Source organism: Oryx dammah, unplaced genomic scaffold (assembly GCF_014754425.2).
Source record: "Oryx dammah isolate SB20612 unplaced genomic scaffold, SCBI_Odam_1.1 HiC_scaffold_1, whole genome shotgun sequence".
Lineage (NCBI taxonomy): Eukaryota > Metazoa > Chordata > Mammalia > Artiodactyla > Bovidae > Oryx > Oryx dammah.
In genome coordinates this window covers 8599128-8618779 of record NW_024070185.1, presented here as the reverse complement: position 1 = coordinate 8618779, position 19652 = coordinate 8599128, and the positions used below count along the sequence as shown (strand labels likewise).

General features: G+C 48.1%; 1 protein-coding gene across 1 annotated transcript; it reads right to left on the bottom strand.

Moving 5' to 3' along the window:
- Positions 1-8376: 8376 nt before the first annotated feature.
- Positions 8377-18504, bottom strand: LOC120865156 (serine protease 55-like). The gene is made up of 6 exons (XM_040242156.1): positions 18485-18504; positions 17256-17515; positions 15643-15785; positions 15005-15220; positions 9268-9417; positions 8377-8397 (listed from the first exon to the last, which is right to left on the bottom strand). The coding sequence occupies exons 1-6, from the start codon at positions 18502-18504 to the stop codon at positions 8377-8379; spliced, it is 810 nt and encodes a 269-aa protein (XP_040098090.1).
- Positions 18505-19652: the final 1148 nt, after the last annotated feature.

Sequence of the window (19652 nt, the reverse complement as noted above, 5' to 3'; positions counted from 1 at the left end):
TGAGAGGAACATGTTTCTGTTGTTTTAATCCACCTCCTATTCAGAGGAGAGAGAGGGAAGCCAGGTATCCCACCCTGTAGGCCAGCTTTTCTGGGGCCGCCTCTCTCCCAGCTTTACCTGGCAGGCATCCTTCCCACCTTCAAGGTCCCCAGCACACAGCATGCTCTTGGTGAGTAGAGGCATCAGCTCAAAGCAGGTTTCCCACTTGATCAGCTGGATCTTGACTTTCTGGAGTCCTGTCTCCGTACTCCGCTTAGGAACTGACCCATAAAAGAAGCAGATGGGGAAAGGACCCTGAGCACTGCATGGTCCCTTTAGTGGACCCACCCATATCACGTCTTTTCACCTCTGCAATATGGAACTGCTCCGTGGCCCAGGGAACAACCCAAATTTGGACTGGCTGAGGAGGGAGTAGGAGGGTTATCCAGGAGACTCTTGAACCCACTCTCTGTGAATCAAGAGCTCCAAGGACTGGGTTTCTATTGATTTCAGCCTCAACAAGCCATCTTCTGGTACTGCCAAGGGTGCCAGGTTTCAGCTAGGATCCGAACAAGGTGTTTGATTGAAATCCATGAGGATGTAAAGAGAACCCGCAGTGACAAATTCTGTCCTGGGACCCATGGCCCAAAAAGGTGGACTTCAGGCCAGGGCCCGAGTTCACTGCCTCTGCACTCAGGCTGAGCCCATCTCCTAGAATGTCCACTCTCAAAGACGGGCATGTTTTCCTCTTTGTGTGTTGCTGAGCCCCTGGAGCCTACAACACTGCCTGGATCCTAGAGGAGTTTCAATGAAAAGGAGGTAAATGAAACATGAGGAACCCTACAGGAAGGTGGCCTTTTTTTTTTTTTTTTTTTGAAGCTATTGAAAGGCTTCTAAGGGCAATTCCCAAGAAGGAATCTAACCTAGCTCTGAGCTCTGAGACCACGTGGGGATCCACGTAGAGCCATTTGGGTGCCTCCTTGCAAGAACAGCACCAAGTGGAATCTGTCTTTCCTTTCCCTGATGATTATGGGGAACGTTGCATTAACCAAGACGGAAAACAAAAGGATACCATGGTGTGGGTCGGCTGAACCGAGCAGCAGAAGGTGACTCTAGAAAGACGATTTTATATTCAGTGAATCTCCTCTACCTTGGCCTGGATCTGTGGTTTGCGATTTTAGCCACAGGGGAGAAGAGCTGGTTCCATCAGCTGTGACAGAGTTGCCCTGGCTGACATCAGCGTGTTCTTCCCAGAGCCCAGCCCCTGCCTAGTGGGAATTCCCTCCAAATTCCTCCAGATCACCCTTAGAACACTGAATATGTTTGCCTGGGTTTTCCCTGAGGCCCTGTTTGGGGTTCCTATCTCACAATATGGACCTGAAACTTGCTACGGGTGCCCAGAAAGGATGGCTCCCATGCAGACCAAGAAGGTTCATGGTGGGAACTTAACTGAGAATCAAAAGTGCCCAGGTCCACCAAGCAGACCTCCGAGGGCCAGCAGAGCCTCCAGAGTCTGCTTCTCATTGCAAACCTCAGCCAGGGTGCCACCCCCACCCCCAGGGTGGGCCATAGTCACTCACCAGTAGTGCCCCACCCGCTCACCCAGCAGTTCCTCCATCTCTCTATGTTAGTGACCTCTGAAAGGCAAATGGGTACCATCCTGACACCCAAGCTCAGAGGGGATTTGAGCAACAGCAAAGCAATGTCATTAAAGTAGAACCAACTGTCAAAATAATTGTGAATAATTATCTTGTCCACTTTTATCTTCGTCAAGTTCTGGGTGTCAAGATTTTCTTCACCATGTGTGACCTCCAAGGTAGATCTTATTCCAAAATAAAAGAAAGAGGAAAAAGTTAAGTGGTGGGAAGATGAAAAGTGAACCTTAGGAGAAAATAACTGCCCCACCTCCCCCATCTGAGACTGTGATCCTGGGGACAAGGGGAGCAGCTAGGGCTCTGCCCTTGGCTCATAGCCAAGGAGGAGCAGCCAGACCTGACTGCTCTGCCCTGCCTTCTGGCCAACCAGCTCGACTTGGGCAAAATTCACCTGTAGATTTCATCAACAAATGTCTAGGAAGCCATACTATGCATAAGTCAGGGGGTTCCAACCTCTGGAATCTAATGCCTGATGATCTGAGATGGAGCTGATGTAATAATAATAGACATAAAGTGAACAATAAATGTGAGGCACTTGAATCACCCCCAGACCACCCCCTCTCCCCGTCCATGGAAAAACCATCTTCTATGAAACTTGGTCCCTGGTGCCAGAAAGTTGGAGACTGCTGGCATAAGTAGTTGAGGGACTTGACCTTGAGTTGCAAGAAAAGCTGGACTGGCTGTATTACAGACAAATGAGAAGTTTTGCAAAAATACTATTTTGTGGACTGGGGCTCAGACAATACCTTCTGCCATGCAGCCAGGCCTGGTGCGCTACCCTCAGGGCCTAATGCTTCTAGGATTCCCCAGTTCCATAGTCACTGTCAGCCTAGTGCTTAGGAAAGGACTCTCCACGGGGCTACATGGACTTAGCAAAATGCTGTTCCTTTCCTCAGCAAAGGAACATTTGCTCTGCAGTGTAGAACCCACACAACAAGCTGTACAGCATCCTAGGAGAACAGCTTCTTTCTACCTGCAAAGCGTCATATTTAACCACACAGGTATCTACCTCCTTGTATTCTCTTTTATGCCTGATGAATGTGAATAATAGGCATGTTGGGGCAAAATAATGTTAAAAATATAAATAATATAAAGTATAAAAATAAACAATATAAATATTTAAATAAATTAAATATAAATTTTAATATAATTAAATTATAATAAAAACAAAATGATTAAATATATAGATATACAAATAAAATATAATTAAAATATAATTAAAATATATAAAATTAAATAATATAAAATATATAAATAATATAAAAAGATAGTAGGCATGTAGGGTCAAAAGGCTTCCCTGGTAGCTCATCTGGTAAAGAATCTTCCTGCAATGCAGGAGACCCTGGTTCGATTCCTGGGTCGGGAAGATTTCCACTAGAGAAGGGATAGGCTACCCACTCCAGTATTCTTGGGCTTCCCTGTGGCTCAGATGGTAAAGAATCTGCCTGCAATGCCGGAGACCTGGGTTCGATCCCTGGGTTGGGACGATGCCCTGGAGGAGGGCATGGCAACCCACTCCAGTATTCTTGCCTGGAGAATCCCTGTGGACAGAGGAGCCTGACGGGCTACAGTCCATGGGGTCGCAAAGAGTTGGACACCACTGAGGGACTAAGCACAGCACACAGCACAGAGGCAAATATGGGTTTCTCTGGTGGCTCAGTGGTAAAGAATCCACCTGCCAATGCAGGAGATTCGGGTTTGATCCATGGGTGAGGAAGCTCCCCTGGAGGAGGAAATGGAAACCCATTCCAGTGTTCTTGCCTGGGCAATCCCAAGGACAGAGGAGCCTGGTGGCCTACAGTCCATGGGGTAGACACACACAGAGTCAGACACAACCAAGAGACTAAATAACAACACAGGGCAAATATTCTACTCCCTTGCTTTGAAAAAAATTCTATCTGCAACACTTACCCATTTTCGCTTTTGAAGCAATGGGCTGCGGTCAGAATCCACCACTCACTGAGGATAGATCCTCCACAGAGATGACTCCCGTTTTCAAGGATATGAATCTGCCAGGGGAAATCTCTGATGTTTGCAGGCACCCCACCTATGATTCCCAAAATTTCAGACTTCTCAGAAGTGTTCATTCTTTGGCCACATTTCACTAAGAGCAGGAAGAAGGAAGAGGGAGGAGAGACCCAGGGCATCACACAGTGGAATATAACAAATGGCAGAATTTGTATACTTGTGTAAGACGTTTTCATGCCGCCATATGGTCTTTGCCCCTCAGTCCTGGATCTGAGCAAGTCTGATACCACATCTTTAGGAAAACCATGCAGAAATCTGAAGGTCCATCCTCTTATTTTATATTAACATAAAACATAACTTTTTATTCTGAGTCTTATATGTAAACATTGACACACACTTTAGCTTCCTCATTCTGAATTTTTGTTTAAGAGGTGTGTGATTTTAAGTACCACAGTTTAAGCGTAGCCATCAGTGGTCATGCAAATTGAAATGTGAATGTATTTACACAAAAAAATCTTGTGTGAGTACAAAAGTTCTTCTATATTTTTGCATGCTCCATGGCTCAACTTTGTGGAAAATGAGAGTTGGGACTGGCTTGGAAAATAGGAGACACATGGTTGTGCATTTTAGGAGAGTCCCTTGGAGAATGAGATGGCAACTCACTCCAGTATTCTTGCCTGGAGTATTCCATGGACAGAGAAGCCTGGCAGGCTATAGTCCATGGGGTCACAAAGAGTCAGACATGACTGAGTGACTAACACACACACATACATGCTGGGATCCTAAGGGGTCTCTATAATCTACAGATAGAGAACTGAATGAAGCCTTGGGTCTGCCAGCACCACAGAGCAAAACTCCTGGTGGGGGAATTTGCAGATCTTCCCTTGCAAATCCCACTGGAATGAAATTACTGCAGACTCTAGATTTTTTCCCAGGTGACTGATTGATCCAGATCCAGAGATGTGACCAAACAGATTAAGATAGGGAGGTTTCATCTTAGGTTTTTACTTATTTTTTCTTTGCCTGCACCATCAGGATGTCTCAGAAAATCTTTTTTCCCCAAAAAGACCCTTTCAGTATATGTCACCCTGAGAGAAAGAGAAACATGCCTGGAGAGACCACTCAGGTCTTCCAGATTTGAGTGTGGAAAGTTCCTACCTGGCAGGGAACCTGTGGAGAGGGAAAGAAGTAGGGTTTGAAGTCAGAAGTTCTGAGTTGGCCCCCACTGTTTGCTAGCTGTGTATCTCAGAGCCACTGATTTAACCTCTCTGAGCCTCTGTCCTCTCGTCTTCAGTACAAAGATAAGTATTAACACAATCTGCTGCCTATTTTTTCGTGTCACATCAATTTAAAGGGACGACATTTGGTTTCATTCAAGTCTGGATCAGGGAGTCTGAGCTGAGCCCAAGACTCTTGGTTCAATCTGGGGTTATCTCTGCGGTGTTTCCTTGGGAGGATATCCTTGCTGGTCATCTTCCCACATCAGTGGCCATTGCTTCTCATACTGTTTCCCTGAACCCACCTCCTCTTCCAAAACTCAAGGCTGAATCCTCAGACCACTTCATTCCCTATATATTTTGGCTGAAATGCCAAATGCCCAGCCCAGCCCAAGTTCAAGTATCACCATTATATAGACTCAAAGTTCTCATGCTTACCCTCAGGCCTCTCCACTGAGCTCCCCATCTTTAACAACTGCCCTATTCCATAGTTCATAAGAACATCTAAGAGGAGCCTCAAATTAAAGCAGCCCAAACTGAACCGTCTACTTGCTTAACCTCACTTCTGTGTCTTTCTCATGAGCCTGGCACAGTTCTACGGATGGTACCACACCCATCTATTTGCTTAGGCAAGAAGATCAGGCTGGAGTTACCCCTGAGTTATCGCTTTCTTTCACTCCCCAGCGACCAGTTCCATCAACATTACCAAACAATGTTGAAACGGAAGCCAGCCACTCCTCTGCATCCCTCTGGCTATAAACCCAGCCTGGCTATTATCCTGTCCTGCTCACTAATGCCTCCCCCGACTTCCACTCTTGCACCCCCACAGTCTATCCTCTGGAGCAGCCAGAATGTCTTTCTCTAGCACATCTCATTTTTCACTCTCCCAGTTAGACTCTGATGGCTTCCCATGGTCACCGGAATAAAATCCCAAAGTCCTCACTGTACCTTTATGAGCCCATCTTTCTCCAGCACCCCCTCCCCATTCACTCTGCTCCAACTAAACCAGCCTGTCTGCCTCTAAAACACAGTGGACTCATTCACACCTCAGGACCTTTGCACTTGCTGTCATTTCTGCTTGGAAATAGGTTTCCTTCTCATAGGATGGGTCTCCACCGAAGTCTTGTCGTCCCAGGAAGGCTTTCCATGACTGCCTCCTAGGACAGTCTCAGCATTCCTCTGCAGATCTCCGATCACGTTAGCCTGTTTTATATGTTTCATACCATTTAACAGGAACCAGAATTAACTTATATTTATTCATTTCTAAGTGTAATACTTCCGTCCAGACACTAGATAGGAAAACTCCTTAAGGGTAGGAATTGAATATGTCTTTCTCTGCTTTAAAACATCTCTCTGCTGGACTTCCCTGCTTGCCCAGCGGTTAAGCCTCTTTGCTTCCACCACAGGGGGCATGGGTTTGATCCCTGGTCAGGGAAACTAAGATCACACAACACACCCCAAACAAAGACAAAATCAAAAGACATCTCGCTCGTAAAACAGCTCCCAAGTTGCTGTATAACACAGGGAGCTCAGCCTGGTGCTCTGTGACCACCTAGAGGGGTGGGATGGGGGTGGGAGGGAGGTTCAAGAGAGAGGGCACGTTGTACACTTAAGGCGGATTCAGTTTTTTGTATGGCAGAAACCAACACAACGTTGTAAAGCAATTATCCTCCAGTTTAAAAAAATAAACAGCTCCCAGCATGTAATAGAGGCTATCTGTCAACCAACAAATTGAAAATATAACACGAGTCTCCCTAGTTTCTCCGGACCCAGGGAGATGAATCCAGAGTAGGTATTAAGACACTGCCTTCATTATAGCTTTTATTTATGTTTTGCATTAGACCAATTAGGCTCCGCATGATCCTTCAGAATGTTTTCAAAGAGAAAACAGCAGAGAAATTCCTTTTCAAGGATCACACGGGGCCTTAAAGCTGCAGGACAGGGCTAGTTAGCATCTTCAGATGGACAGCTGGTTACCCTTCTCAGGGGGTATACTTACATTGGCCATTCACTCTGGAAAACTGGTACCTAACATAGACGTTACACACACCAGGCTTCTCCACAGTTGGGGGTATATGGGGAGCAATGATCTGAAAGTCTGGTCCAGGGGCCCTGGCATCAGATCCACTGGAGGGGCAGTTCCACGGATCCCACCCAGAAGTACAGAACCTGCCTCCTAGAACCTGATCCTCTGAACAAGCTCCAGGTGATACACCTGGTGGCAAAGGACGAGAGCCCTGGAGAGGCACAGACTACGAGCACCAGCAGAGACCTACGTTCCAGGCTGCTGTGTGGCCAGCGCAGCAGCAGGGCAACTGGCAGCAGGAGCACGGCTCTTCCGTCCCTCCATCCTGTCATTGGCCCTGGCGTTGACTCAAGCCCATGGAGAGGCTTCAGGTAGGACTGCTCCTGTGCAGTGCAGAGGGCCCCCCTCAGGGCCTCACTGTCTGTGCCTGCACTCTTACAGCCCAGCCTGCTGTCCAGGTCACAATAGGGCACTGGGTGGAGTCAGCACAGTCCAGACAAGATAGCCAGGAGGCATCCTGGACCGGAAGCTGATGAGTCCACGAGCCAGTCCTCTGGGATGCAGAGGGCAGCAGAGTGGAAGGACTCCACACCAGCTGGTCTCCTGTAAATCGAGGCATCTCGGATTCACTGATGCAGCAGGAGAAAAGAGAGCTGAAGGTTTTCTTCAGAAGGGACCCAAGACTGCTGATCCTAACACATCAGGTATCACAGTGGAGCGAGCACAGACTCAGAGCCCTGCATTAGAATTCAGCAACCTAACTCAAATCTTTTCTCTGCCAGGAGGGGGCCTGACATGGGAGATGCAGCCTCTTATCTCTGTTCTTTGGAAAATAGCATGACTTTGGGCTCAGCAGAGAGAAATATTTCGTTGCAGCCCTAAGTGTTTGCAAGCTTTGGGGCCCTGGAGGGCACGTGTTCATATAAGGTGAAACAGGGCATAAATAAAGGATTCCCAAGGTCACCTGGCTTACCTACATGGCTTCCATGGCTGGCCCTAAACTTCTGAACAGGAGAACACAGCATGTGCACGATCGTCGTTCAGATCCTCAAGAATTCCCAATATCCCAGCACATGTATGCACGAATTCACATTTTTATCAAAACGCCATTGCAGGAGGACACATGTCCACACTAAGACATGTGTGGTGTGGTACACAATGCTTATGGTGTCTTTATAAATAATTACTGAAAACTAGCAGCCTACATGGGTTTCCCTGGTGGCTTAGCGGTTAAGAATTCACATGTAAATGCAGGAGACGCTGGTTCGATCTCTGGGTTGGGAAGATCCCCTGGAGAAGGAAATGGTAACCCACTCCAGTATACCTGCCTGGAGAATCCCATGAACAGAGGAGCCTGGTGGCCAATAGTCCATACGGTCACAAAACAACCGGACACGACTGACTTAAAAACAGCACCCTACCTGTCTATCAGTGGTCCATCCAGACAACAGCAATAGCCCTGAATAATGAAAAGGAACAGGCCATTGACAACAGGAACCTCCAAGACCTTCCGCTGAGTTGAAGAGGCTGGCTAGCTACTACCTTCCATATGCTGCACAGACAGGCAGAGAGAGCACACTAACTGTCACCAGAGGCTGAGATCTGGGGCAGGGGGTGGGTTCCCAGGAGCACCGGAGAACTTTCTGGGGTGGTGGAAAGTGCTATGCCTTGATTGTGGTGGTGGTTACACAACCATATGGCAGTTGTCAGAATTCATGGAACCATGTCTTAAAAAGGTAATTTCCTAAATTATATCTCAAAGACCAGACTCAAAAAATGCTTTCGTGCATTTCAAAAAGCCACTGTGAACCACAAAACAACTGCCTGCTTCCTTTCAAGTGTTTTTGTTGTGACCTCCAGGGCTGACCACATAGGGAGAGATTCCTTTTTCATTCTGGCTTTCATTCAGGACGAAATGCCATAGACTGCTGGCTTACACAACAGAAATTTATCTTCTCACAGTGCTGGAGGCTGGAAGTCCAAGATCCAGGCGGCAGCCGACCCAGTTCCTCCCTACCCACATGGCCTCTCTGTGGATTCAGGTAGTGAGTGAGACCCGCCCCCCACTCTGCCTTGTGACCTCATTTAGCCATAATTCTTTCCTGGCATGCATGCTAACCATGCTAACTCGCTTCAGTCGTGACTGACTCTCTGCAACTGTATGGACTGTAGCCCACAGGCTCCCCTGTGTGTGGGATTCTCCAGGCAAGAATACTGGAGTGGGTTGCCATGCCCTCCTCCAGAGGCTCTTCCGGACCCAGGGATCGAACGGGGTCTCTTATGTCTCCTGCATTAGCAGGTGACTTCTTTACCATTATCATCACTTGGGAAGCTCATTCTTTCCTTAGTGTAACCATCAAAAAACATAGCCATGCTGGGAGCTAGGGTTCCAACATGTGAATTGTGGGTCCAAAATAAATACCCAGGGACAGGACACTCCGATGCCCCCGAGGTCACAGAACCCATCGGGGTTCTTGCCTAGGTACTGCTCGTGGTAATCCTCCATGTAATAAGAGGGCTGTCCCTCCCAGATGTCCGTGGTGATCAGGCCGAAACCATGCTCCGACAGAACCTGTGGAGAGAAAGGCACCCTCAGGACCAGATGCCGGGGACCCTGGGAAGGAGGAGGGGCGGGGTCGCGACAGGGGGCGGGGTCGGAAGGGAGGGGCAGACACGTGGCCACAGGCGGGTGGGGGTGAGCACTGGTGCTTGAGTCCTGCGCTCAGCCACTTCCCCGCTGGATTATCCTGAGCAAGCATCTCCCTCCCTGTCCCTCAAGGGTCTGGGGTTTCATTTGTTTGTTTTCCAATTCTGAAATTTACACTCTATCCTCTATACTAGCTCTGCCCCCAGGGTGTCCGGAGCCCTTGTGTGGGCCCTCTGGCTGTCCTGGGGAGAAGGGGGTCCCTGAGGGGACACACTGCGGCTGCAGTGGGAGGGGGTGGCAGTGTGGCCCCTCTGCCCCCGCACGGGATGGACAGAGCATGCCCCCCTCGCTGGTTCTGGCTCTGGGCAGCAGGGACCCCGCCGGGATGCCCTGCAGGGCAGGGGCCACCTGGAGTCTGGGCTCTGCCCCTCCAGTCTGGAGCCCAGGGAGTGAAGTCAGGGGAGGTTGTGGCCTGAGGGCCTGGTCGGCTCCTTGGCACCCTCTGTGACCCAATTTAAGGCCTGGTGGCACCTGCTGCCAGGGAGAGGAACACAGTAAACACCAGTGGGGGAGGAGAGCCCAGCTATTTGGGGCAGGAGACGGATTAAGAAATAGACATTGTTCCCCGTGGATCTCTGCCTGTTTCCTCTCCCTTCTGGATTTCAGCTGTGCCCTAGTTCTTTCTTGGTACAGGCTGCTCGGGGTCTCTGAGCTCAAGGCCACAGAGACGCAACCTGGGTTCACACATTCCGCTTTAGATGGGGGTGCGAGGCGGGACCTGGGACTCTTGTCTCCTTAAGGGACCTGCTGTTACTGATAGCCTGTGGGCTCCTGGGGATGAATCCCTCACATCTGCCAGGAAGGGCGGTGGGTCTAGTCTTTGAGTTCAGTGTGAATCCATGGCCTGACCATCTGCTGAACCCTGCTGTGACTTTCTGAATTTCCTTCCAGCCCTCTGAGGGGGAAGCAAGGGGACGGCTCCAAAACCTCAGGCCCAGGTGTTTAGGAAGATGACCTTGAGCAGAGAAATTCAAGAAGGTCCCAGAAGGAAATTCCACTCAGAAAATTGAAGTGAGGCTACTTTCATGGCAGGGTGGAAGGCTGTGGGCATCATAAAGTGTCCTGATGAAGGAGGGCATTTCAGAGACCAGCTGTAGCTGTCAGCCACGGGACAAGAACAGGAAGCCTTGCTGTTGAAATCCAGTGAGGAGGGCAGGTGTGGAGGGGAGATTCTGGCAGGAACCAGGTCAAGGAGGGACCCTGCCCCTGGGAGCAAGTGGCCCCAGTGGAAAGGGATAGGGAGGAAGTCCCCCAATCTCCTCCTGCCTGCCTCCCACCTCTGTGAGTGCCTCCCATTGCCAAGGGTGAGCCATGTGACATTCAGGGACACCGCCGCCCCCCAGCCCCCAGGTGACCAGTCTGGAGGCATCAGCCTCCTGGGACTCAGGGAAGGACAGCCAGTGGATGTGTAGTGGTGAAATGGGACAGATGGAAAATAACTGCAGTATCATCCCGGTGTTCCCTCCCAGAGAACAGAACTGAAAGCTGTGAGCCGTCCTTATTTCAGGGCGGATAAAGATAGCCAACTGCCCAGGAAGGCTTTTCATGGCTTTGTGTTGGTCTCAGCCTATTGATAGCCATGCCGTCAGCTAGGAATATGGGTGGCACTCGTCCAGACCGTATTACTTGCAGCCAGCCCCCATAGACATCTCCTCCAGTGAGTGGCTGGATCAGCCTCTGTGGTTCTCATTAGGATGGCAGGATATGCTTCAGCAAAAACCATCAGAGAACTTAAAAAAAAAAATTATTTATTTGTGGCTGTGCTGCGTCTTCACTGCTGCGTGGGCTTTCCTCTAGCTGCGGCGAGCAGGGGCTGGTTGTGATGCGGGGGCTTCTCATTGTGACGCCTTCTCTCATTGTGAAGCACGGGCTATAGGCACGCGGATTTCAGCAGCTGTGGCTCGGGCTCACCGTTGTGGTTCCTGGGCTCTAGAGCACAGGCTCCATAGTTGTGGTGCATGGGCTTAGTAGCTCTGAGGCATGTGGGATCTTCCCAGACCAGGGATCGAACCCATATCTCCTGCACTGGAGGCCGGATTCTTTACCACTGAGCCACCAGGGAACCCCAACAGGGAACTTTGAGGAATAAGATTTGTTACTCCAAGTCCTGGAGTGTACACAGCACACCTGAGGGGTCACACAGCCAGGTTGCATGGAGAGAGAGAAAACTATAACAGACCTGGGGATCTTGCTTTTATTAGCATGGAGGGTGGGGTGTCTAGGGTCTCACAGATTCAGTCTTTACTGACTAACTTAAAGCATATGACCAGGAATTGGGGTGCAGGAAGGCAGAAGCAGGTCACTCAGGCAGTTATGTAGGTTACCCAGGGCTTTCTGGAAAAGGGACCTTCATAGATGGGGATCTTCACGAGCCTGATTCCTGATCTGGTTGTTTGGCTGATGGCTGAGCCATCTAGCTGACAATATGTGTATTCAGGATGGATGTCTTTTGAACTGGATGATTCAGCAACCAAAAACTTAAAATGTCAAGCACTTAACGCATGTATAATATACTGTGCTTAGGACTTTGCAGGTGTTAGCTCATTTAATCCTCATAGCAACCACTGGAGGGAATTGTTCTTCTACTTTCCACATTTAGTTTATCATTGTGCCAGCTATTGTATCTTGATGCTCAGCTCCATCTCTGCCTTTCTAAACTCTCCTAAGAATTTTAGATGCTGAAAGCTGCTCACATCACTTAGAGTCCCAGCAGTCTTCAAATTTAGATCCTCAGGCGAGTTTTAGAAGGCAGGAGGCCAGGAGAAACACTGTTTTCCTTAGCAGCTGTACACATGAAGATTTCAGCAGAATACAGTCGAGAGGTTTTGCCTTTAAGTTTGGATGTCCTTCCACAAATTGTTACTTTAATGCTGAAGAGAATCATAAGATGATTAGCAGTGAGTTATTATCATTCCTGAGGTCTACTGAGCTTCACAAAGCAAGCAACTGTTTTTCTTGGTCTTTGCACTCTAGCCCTTTTAATGGTTCTGTAAGCATCCATCTCTATGTACTAAATCCCTTTCAGCTTGAGATATGTAGGTTATTTTCTATTTTCCTGATAGAATCCTGACTGATATAGTTATTTGGTATTGAAAGTGGTTTCAGGAACTACAACTGCAAAGATGGGAATCTAAGATTTCTTGTCAGGCTTAATTTGACTTGAAGGGAACAATGACCTCTTTGCTGGTGGAAAATGGAATTCTGGGAGACCAGGGTATGCAATGTCAAAGCAGTTTCTCAAATTATTACCTGTCATTCTTAGAATCCTGTTAGAGGAGAACAAGTGACGTTTGCAATAGAATTTTCTGGTGGAAGAGATAAGTACAAGAGCTACTATTACCAAATACAGTGGAAAGTTTACAGGAAAAGCAACAACAATAATATTGGAGTTTTACATTTTCAACTCAAAGGCATTATCCAACAGCCAGAGAAGTTTCTACAACTGCCCTAAAGGAATCTCTTTATCTATTGCATCAAAAATTAGACCCAGGGTTGGTCCTGCAGATGGCAGAATGACAACATAACTTGAATTCACAACTTCATTAGGTCCATACATAAAAAGTGATTAATTGGGGAAGAAGGTGACCAAGAAAATTACAGTGGAATGTTTGGATGGATTAAAATGAGTTAGTGTACTTTAAAACCTCAAATCTGGGAATTCCCTGGCTATCCAGTGGTAAAGACTCCTTGATGCCAATGCAGAGGGTACAGACTCAATCTCTGGTTGGGGAACTAAGATGCTGCCTGCTGTGTGGTGCAGCCAAAAAAGAATAAAATAAAATACCTCAAAATCTCACTGAACTTCCATTCCTGTTAGAAGCAGCGCTTCTACCCCATTCTTGGGAGGCTAGTCTCCTCTCCATGAAGACTTTGTAATGACTTAACTGAAATTACTTTCCCAGAAGATGCTGGGGACTTCCCAAGTGGCGCTGGTGGTAAAGATGCTCCTGCCAATGCAGGAGACATGGGTTCGCCATCCCTGGGTCGGGAAGATTCCCTGGTGAAGCAAACAGCAACCCACTCCAGTATTCTTGCCTGGAAAATTCCATGGGCAGAGGAGCCTGGCAAGCTACAGTCCCTGGGGCTGCAGAAAATTGGACACAACTGAGCAAGTAAGCACACATACGTATACGATACTGGATTCTCCCCCCGACCCACCCCTACGACCTCCTGTGGCAGTCAGAACCATAAGCAAAGTCATCCCAATATCCTTCATATGGGAGCAGTTACATCTGACCCAGGAGAAGATCTTATCCACAATAACAGACCTGCAACATTCTGCTGATGTATATTTGTAGACACTTGAGGATTACGTGTGAGATGAGATTCTAAAGGAGTTGTTAAGACGGTCAGTCGTATCTAATTCTTTTGTGACCCTGGGCTCTCCATCAGGCTCCTCTGTCCTTGGGATTTTCCAGACAAGAATCCTGGAATGGGTTGCCATTTCTTTACCCAGGGGATCCTCCTGCCCAGGAATCAAACCCATGTCTCTTGCATTAGCAGGTGGGTTCTTTACCACTGAGCCACCAGGAAAGCCCTTTAAAAGAATTAGGCAGAGGATAAAGTAATATATGATTGGACCAAATGTATCAGTCTGAGAGCACTTTAGAGAAAATCTGTATTCTAATGAGTAACCTGGTGCAGCTAGAAGAAGCTCTGTTTGTTTAGTTAACAGACTAAAACCCTGGATAAGAGATGGCCTACATTAAATGGAATTCTTTGTAAAATATAAAAGAAGGAATACAAAATCTTGGGTAGGAATGTCAGGATGAATTTATTAAATGTGACCTGCTCGCTGATCCTCTAAGTCCATCCCTTAATTGAGTCACGAGGACAAGGTGTTAAATTAGGCATTGAAAAGTACAACTCCATACAGAGGCTCAGCACCCTCAGGGTACCCTGTTGTGGCCATCATCCATAGGCTGAGGATGGTCAGACATGTAACCCATCTTATGGAAGGTCAGTCATACTTGACTTCTTCCCTTTTGGAGCAGGCAGTAATTTTTCATCGTAGAAACAGACCTTAATCTATATGTGGATGTGTCTGCCTTGCCCACAAAGCTTCTGCCACCTAACCACCCATAACTCACTAAATGACTAGTTATTCCTCACATGGTTTTCCACTTGGCACAACTTCTGATCAACTGGTTATAACAGAACAGAAGGAAGGCAATGTGTTGGCGTCCGTGGGATTCACTGATCTTAACATCCCACCGCAATGCAGCGGGAGCAATAGCCCCTGTGAGATTCGGGATCACAGAGTCCCTGTCTATCCTCCAGGGCCTGACAGAGAAACCCTGGAATGCTTCATAGGTGTAAGCATGGGTGGGGAGAAAGGAGGAGAAGAAGATAGCATGGATCTGAAGCTTAGTGACCTGATTTATAGCCAGTAAACATGCTGGTAAGCTGTACTTGAGACCCCCAAGCCAAACCACAAGGGGTACCACAGAACACGATGCAGGGAGCTGCTTCTCTGAGTTCCTGAGAAGGTGTAGGCTTTCCCCTCCTTTTCTGTCTCTTCCTGGATCCATGGAAGAAATTGAGCCACAGACACAAACATACCAGGCCTCCCCCTGAAGCCAGATCGTATGCCCCAACTGAACACACCCACTTGGAAAAGCCTCCGGCTTCTGTGGATAGTACAGACCATAGGTGCCCCACTGTCTCCCTGAGAATGAGAAAAGAAGGAAGGAATAGTCTAGAGCAATCAACAGCACCTATAACTAGAGTGCAGAGTGAGAGGGTCCTAGTGGCATGGGTCAGGGAAGTGGTATCCAACCTTTTTGGCAGCAGGGACCGGTTTCGTGGAAGACAGTTTTTCTGGACCCAGTTGAGGGGTGGTTTGGTGATGACTCAAGCACATTACGTTTATCATGCTGCCGCTGATCTGATAGGAGGCAGAGCTCGGGCAGTAATAAGAGTGACTGGGAACAGCTGTAAATACAGAGGGGACTTGGCTCACTCACCCACAGCTCACCTCCTGTCCATGGCCCAGAGGCTGGGGACCCCTGGGCTAGGGCTTCCCTCCTAGTCTCCCTCCTGGGAACCCAGAACATGGTGGAGGTTGGACCTGAGATGGGGGCTGAGTACCTGGCAGGTGCCTTTGGTGCCCAGTTCTTGCCAGGCGCAAAGTAGGTTCCTGGAGAGCTGGTGTACCCTCTGGCTGCATTCTCTCCAGGTAATCTGCACCACTCTCAGCTTCTGCAGGTATATGTTGGAGTTGTCCTTTCGGTCTAGCAAAATGAGGAAGCTAGAGTGAGAATGAGCACCGCTCCACCATGGAGAGGGATGGGCCCACAAGTGATGAGGGTGGAGGCCCTGGCAAGTATGTAGACACTCAGACCATCACAGACTTAGAGTGACCTAATGCAATGCCCACTCAATCTCCTCTCCACTATCTCCCAGGAGTGGTTTCTTCATCTTTGCTTATTTCTCTCCTTCCCATTGAGAAGCTCACTCCCTCTGGAAGCAGCCTACCAAACCCTCCCCCAGCCTCTGCCAGGTGAATATGGAATGAGCTTTCTCAGTGACCCCACCATTTCTTCACAGCTAGGCTTTGCCTTGTGTGGAGGTTCATAAGATCCTAACTTCTGCACCCACCTCTGCTGGGCCAGTGGAGAAGCCAGGAGGATGGCACACCTGAAGGTACCACCTCGAAGGAAAGAAACAACCCGGATCCAAGAGGATCCCTCTTATCCCCTTCCCGCATCCCTGTCTGGTCAGCCTGGATGTAGCAGAGGACTGTGCTTGCTTGGGGAATCACTGTCTCAGAGTCATCTCAGGATGGTGGTCTAGTCAAAGTGTTGGCACTCCGTCATGTCCAACTCTTTGTCGTGTCCAGGCTCCTTTGTCCATGGGATTCTTCAGGCAAGAATACTGGAGTGGGTTTCCATGCCCTTCTCCAGGGGATCTTCCCTACCCAGGGATCAAACCCATATCTCCTTTGACCCCTGCATTGGCAGGTGGATTCTTTACCATCTGAGCCACCAGGGAAGTCTACATGAGCTTCATCTGATGATAAACATTTGGGGAGACGTGATTGTAAAACAACCTAGGAGGGAAGAATCCAAACTTCCTTTCTACAGTGCTTCTGGGCTCTGAAAGAAATTACCATCACCCCCATGTATTTAGGTTCGTCTGTGTTCCATTGGATGGACTGATGCTGAAGCTGAAACTCCAGTATTTTGGTCACCTCATGCGAAGAGTTGACTCATTGGAAAAGACTCTGATGCTGGGAGGGATTGGGGCAGGAGGAGAAGGGGACGACCGAGGATGAGATGGCTGGATGGCATCACCAACTCGATGGACATGAGTTTAAGTAAACTCCAGGAGTTGGTGATGGACAGGGAGGCCTGGCGTGCTGCGATTCATGGGGTCGCAAAGAGTCGGACATGACTGAGCAACTGAACTGAACTGAACTGATGTTCCAGGCTTCTATTGATGGTAAGGCCCTGATGTGTATAATCTCACTTAATTTAATCCACACAGCTTATTTGAAGGCTGCAGTATTGTCCTTCTACAGATGAGAAAGCGTGAAAGAAAATAATCTGAGGGAGCTAGGTCGGAATCGCAAAGCGAGAGTGGTGAGGCCAAAATTCAGACCTGAGTCTTCCAAAGCATCATGCAGTCTAGCCCGGGGCTAGACATGTAGGCATTATGCCTAAATGCGAGCTTTTTCTGGATTCAGAAGGGAAGGCACGTACCATACGAAGGAGCCGTCACCCACTCTGTCATCCAGCAGCGGTCCCACGTCTTCTCCTTCTTCTGCAGGCAGATGGGCATTTTGAAGTTATTGAATCGTACCGGTGTGGCAAGCAGCAACAGGGAGAGGTCGCTGTCCAGGTGAGGTGGTTCATAATCTTTGTGAATAATTATCTTCTGCACTTGCTTTCTCTCCAGGCGGGAGTCATCGAGTGTTCTGGTTCCCATGACCACAGTGATATTTTCCAAGGTCATTTCTAACCTAAAGAATGAATATAATAACTATGAACTACAATATAATAATAGTCACATTGCGTTTCTCACTTACAGGCACATTTATAAACAGTTGGCCTTCCCTGGTGGCTCTGACGATAAAGAATCTTCCTGCAATGCAGGAGACCCAGGTTCCTTCCCTCTGAGTCAGGAAGATTCCCCTGGAGAAAGAAATGTCTATCCACTCCAGTATTCTTGCCTGGAGAAGTCCATTGTTGGAGGAGCCTGGTGGGCTACAGTCCATGGAGTCGCAAAGAGTCGAACGCAACTGAGTGACTAACACTTTAATGCTTTGTAGAGTTTACAGTTGAATACTGAGAAGTCCAAAGCATTGGGTGTACGGTGGCCGAAGAGTGTCTAGAGATCTGAGTGGCAGAAGTCAGGGTTCTAAACTCAGGCAAAACTCTGAGCTAGTGAACAGTCAGCTCAAGGAGACTTTCCCGTGGAAGACAGTGGGCTGAATCCACCCAAGAAAATAGACTGTGGACTCCTTGACAACTGTGGACTTGCTTGTCTTGCGGACCATCATATCGTCACCACTTAAAACAGCATGTGGTAGCCTGTATATGTACAGTGAGTGAATACAGTGTGTGGTCTACACAGAGGGCAGGCAAGGGAAGGAAGCTTTGTACTGATTTTCCAATACTGGGTGCATAGTCATGACTAGCAGCCAATGTTTGGATATGGTTAACCTGAGAGAGTAAGTATAGAGCAGATACCTTTTGGTACAAATCCAGTGGGAACACACTTGGGGCAGAGCCTATGGCTTCACAAGTTTTGTGTAGTAACCCACTAAGCTACCCAGCCCAGGCAATACATTGAGGAAGCCTGATGTAAAGTAAGACAATGCCTCGGAAACTTACAAGATTCTTGGGAAGCAATGTGCAGCCGTCAGAACCCACCACCGATGTATGATTGAGCCTCCACAGAGGTGTTTCTGCGAGATCTGGATACTCACTTGCCATGGGAACTCGCCATCCTGGACGTTCAACAGTTCGTGAGCTTGTAGCACAGTTGAGTTTGAAAATTTGGGTCTGTAGCCACAATGAACTTCATCTGAAAGGGAAAAGAAAGAGCATTTGGTCCAGGAGAAGCACTGAGAAATCCTTATCGCGCGTTCTCAGCAGAGACTGCTGTAATAGAACTGAGTGAAGTGGGCTGGTGCAGAGGGGACAGACCTCAGACAATTCCGGTCAAACACACCCCCTGTACTCTTTGTCCCTCACATTCAAGAGGAGCTGGGAGATCTGGGAAGGTCAGGGCGGCGACACGGCAGGAGCTCTCAAGTTGTTGGAATGGCAGCAGAGAAGTGCAAAGACATGCAGGGTCCATTCAGGAAACAGAGAGTATGCAGGGCTGGAGCAGGAAAAGCTTACTATCAAGCTTGCTACCACTCATGATCAGAGAAACGCAAATCACAGCCACAATGAGGCACCATCTCATGCCAGTCAGAATGGCTGCCATCAAAAAGTCTACCAACAATAAACGCTAGAGAGGGTGTAGAGAAAAGGGAACCCTCTTACACTGTTGGTGGGAATGCAAACTAGTACAGCCACTATGGAGAACAGTGTGGAGATTCCTTAAAAACTTGGAAATAGAACTGCCTTATGACCCAGCAACCCCACTGCTGGGCATACACACCGAGGAAACCAGAATTGAAAGAGACACGTGTACCCCAATGTTCATCGCAGCACTGTTTATAATAGCCAGGACATGGAAGCAACCTAGATGTCCATCAGCAGATGAATGGATAAGAAAGCTGTGGTATATATACCCAATGGAGTATTACTCAGCTATTAAAAAGACTGCATTTGCGTCAGTTCTAATGAGGTGGATGAAACTGGAACCTATTATACAGAGTGAAGTAAGTTACAAAAACACCAATACAACATATTAATGCATATATATGGAATTTAGAAAATGGTAACAACGACCCTATATTCAAGACAGCAAAAGAGACACAGATGTAAAGAACAGACTTTTGGACTCTGTGGGAGAAGGTGAGGGTGGGATGATTTGAGAGAATAGCATTGAAACTTGTATACTACCATATGTGAAATAGATGATCAGTCCAAGTTTGATGCATGAAATGGGGCACTCAAAGCTGGTGCACTGGGACGACCCTG

What these genes read in the sequence shown, in the direction of transcription:
- LOC120865156 (XM_040242156.1), bottom strand. Translation starts at nt 18,504, where the DNA reads ATGGCGAGTTCCCATGGCAA. An exon ending in ATGGCGAGTTCCCATGGCAA is followed by an intron (nt 17,516 to 18,484) that starts GTGAGTATCCAG and finishes TTCATTCTTTAG; the next exon opens with GTTAGAAATGACCTTGGAAA. An exon ending in GAAGCAGCTCCCTGCATCGT is followed by an intron (nt 9,418 to 15,004) that starts GTTCTGTGGTAC and finishes TTCTCTCCACAG; the next exon opens with GTTCTGTCGGAGCATGGTTT.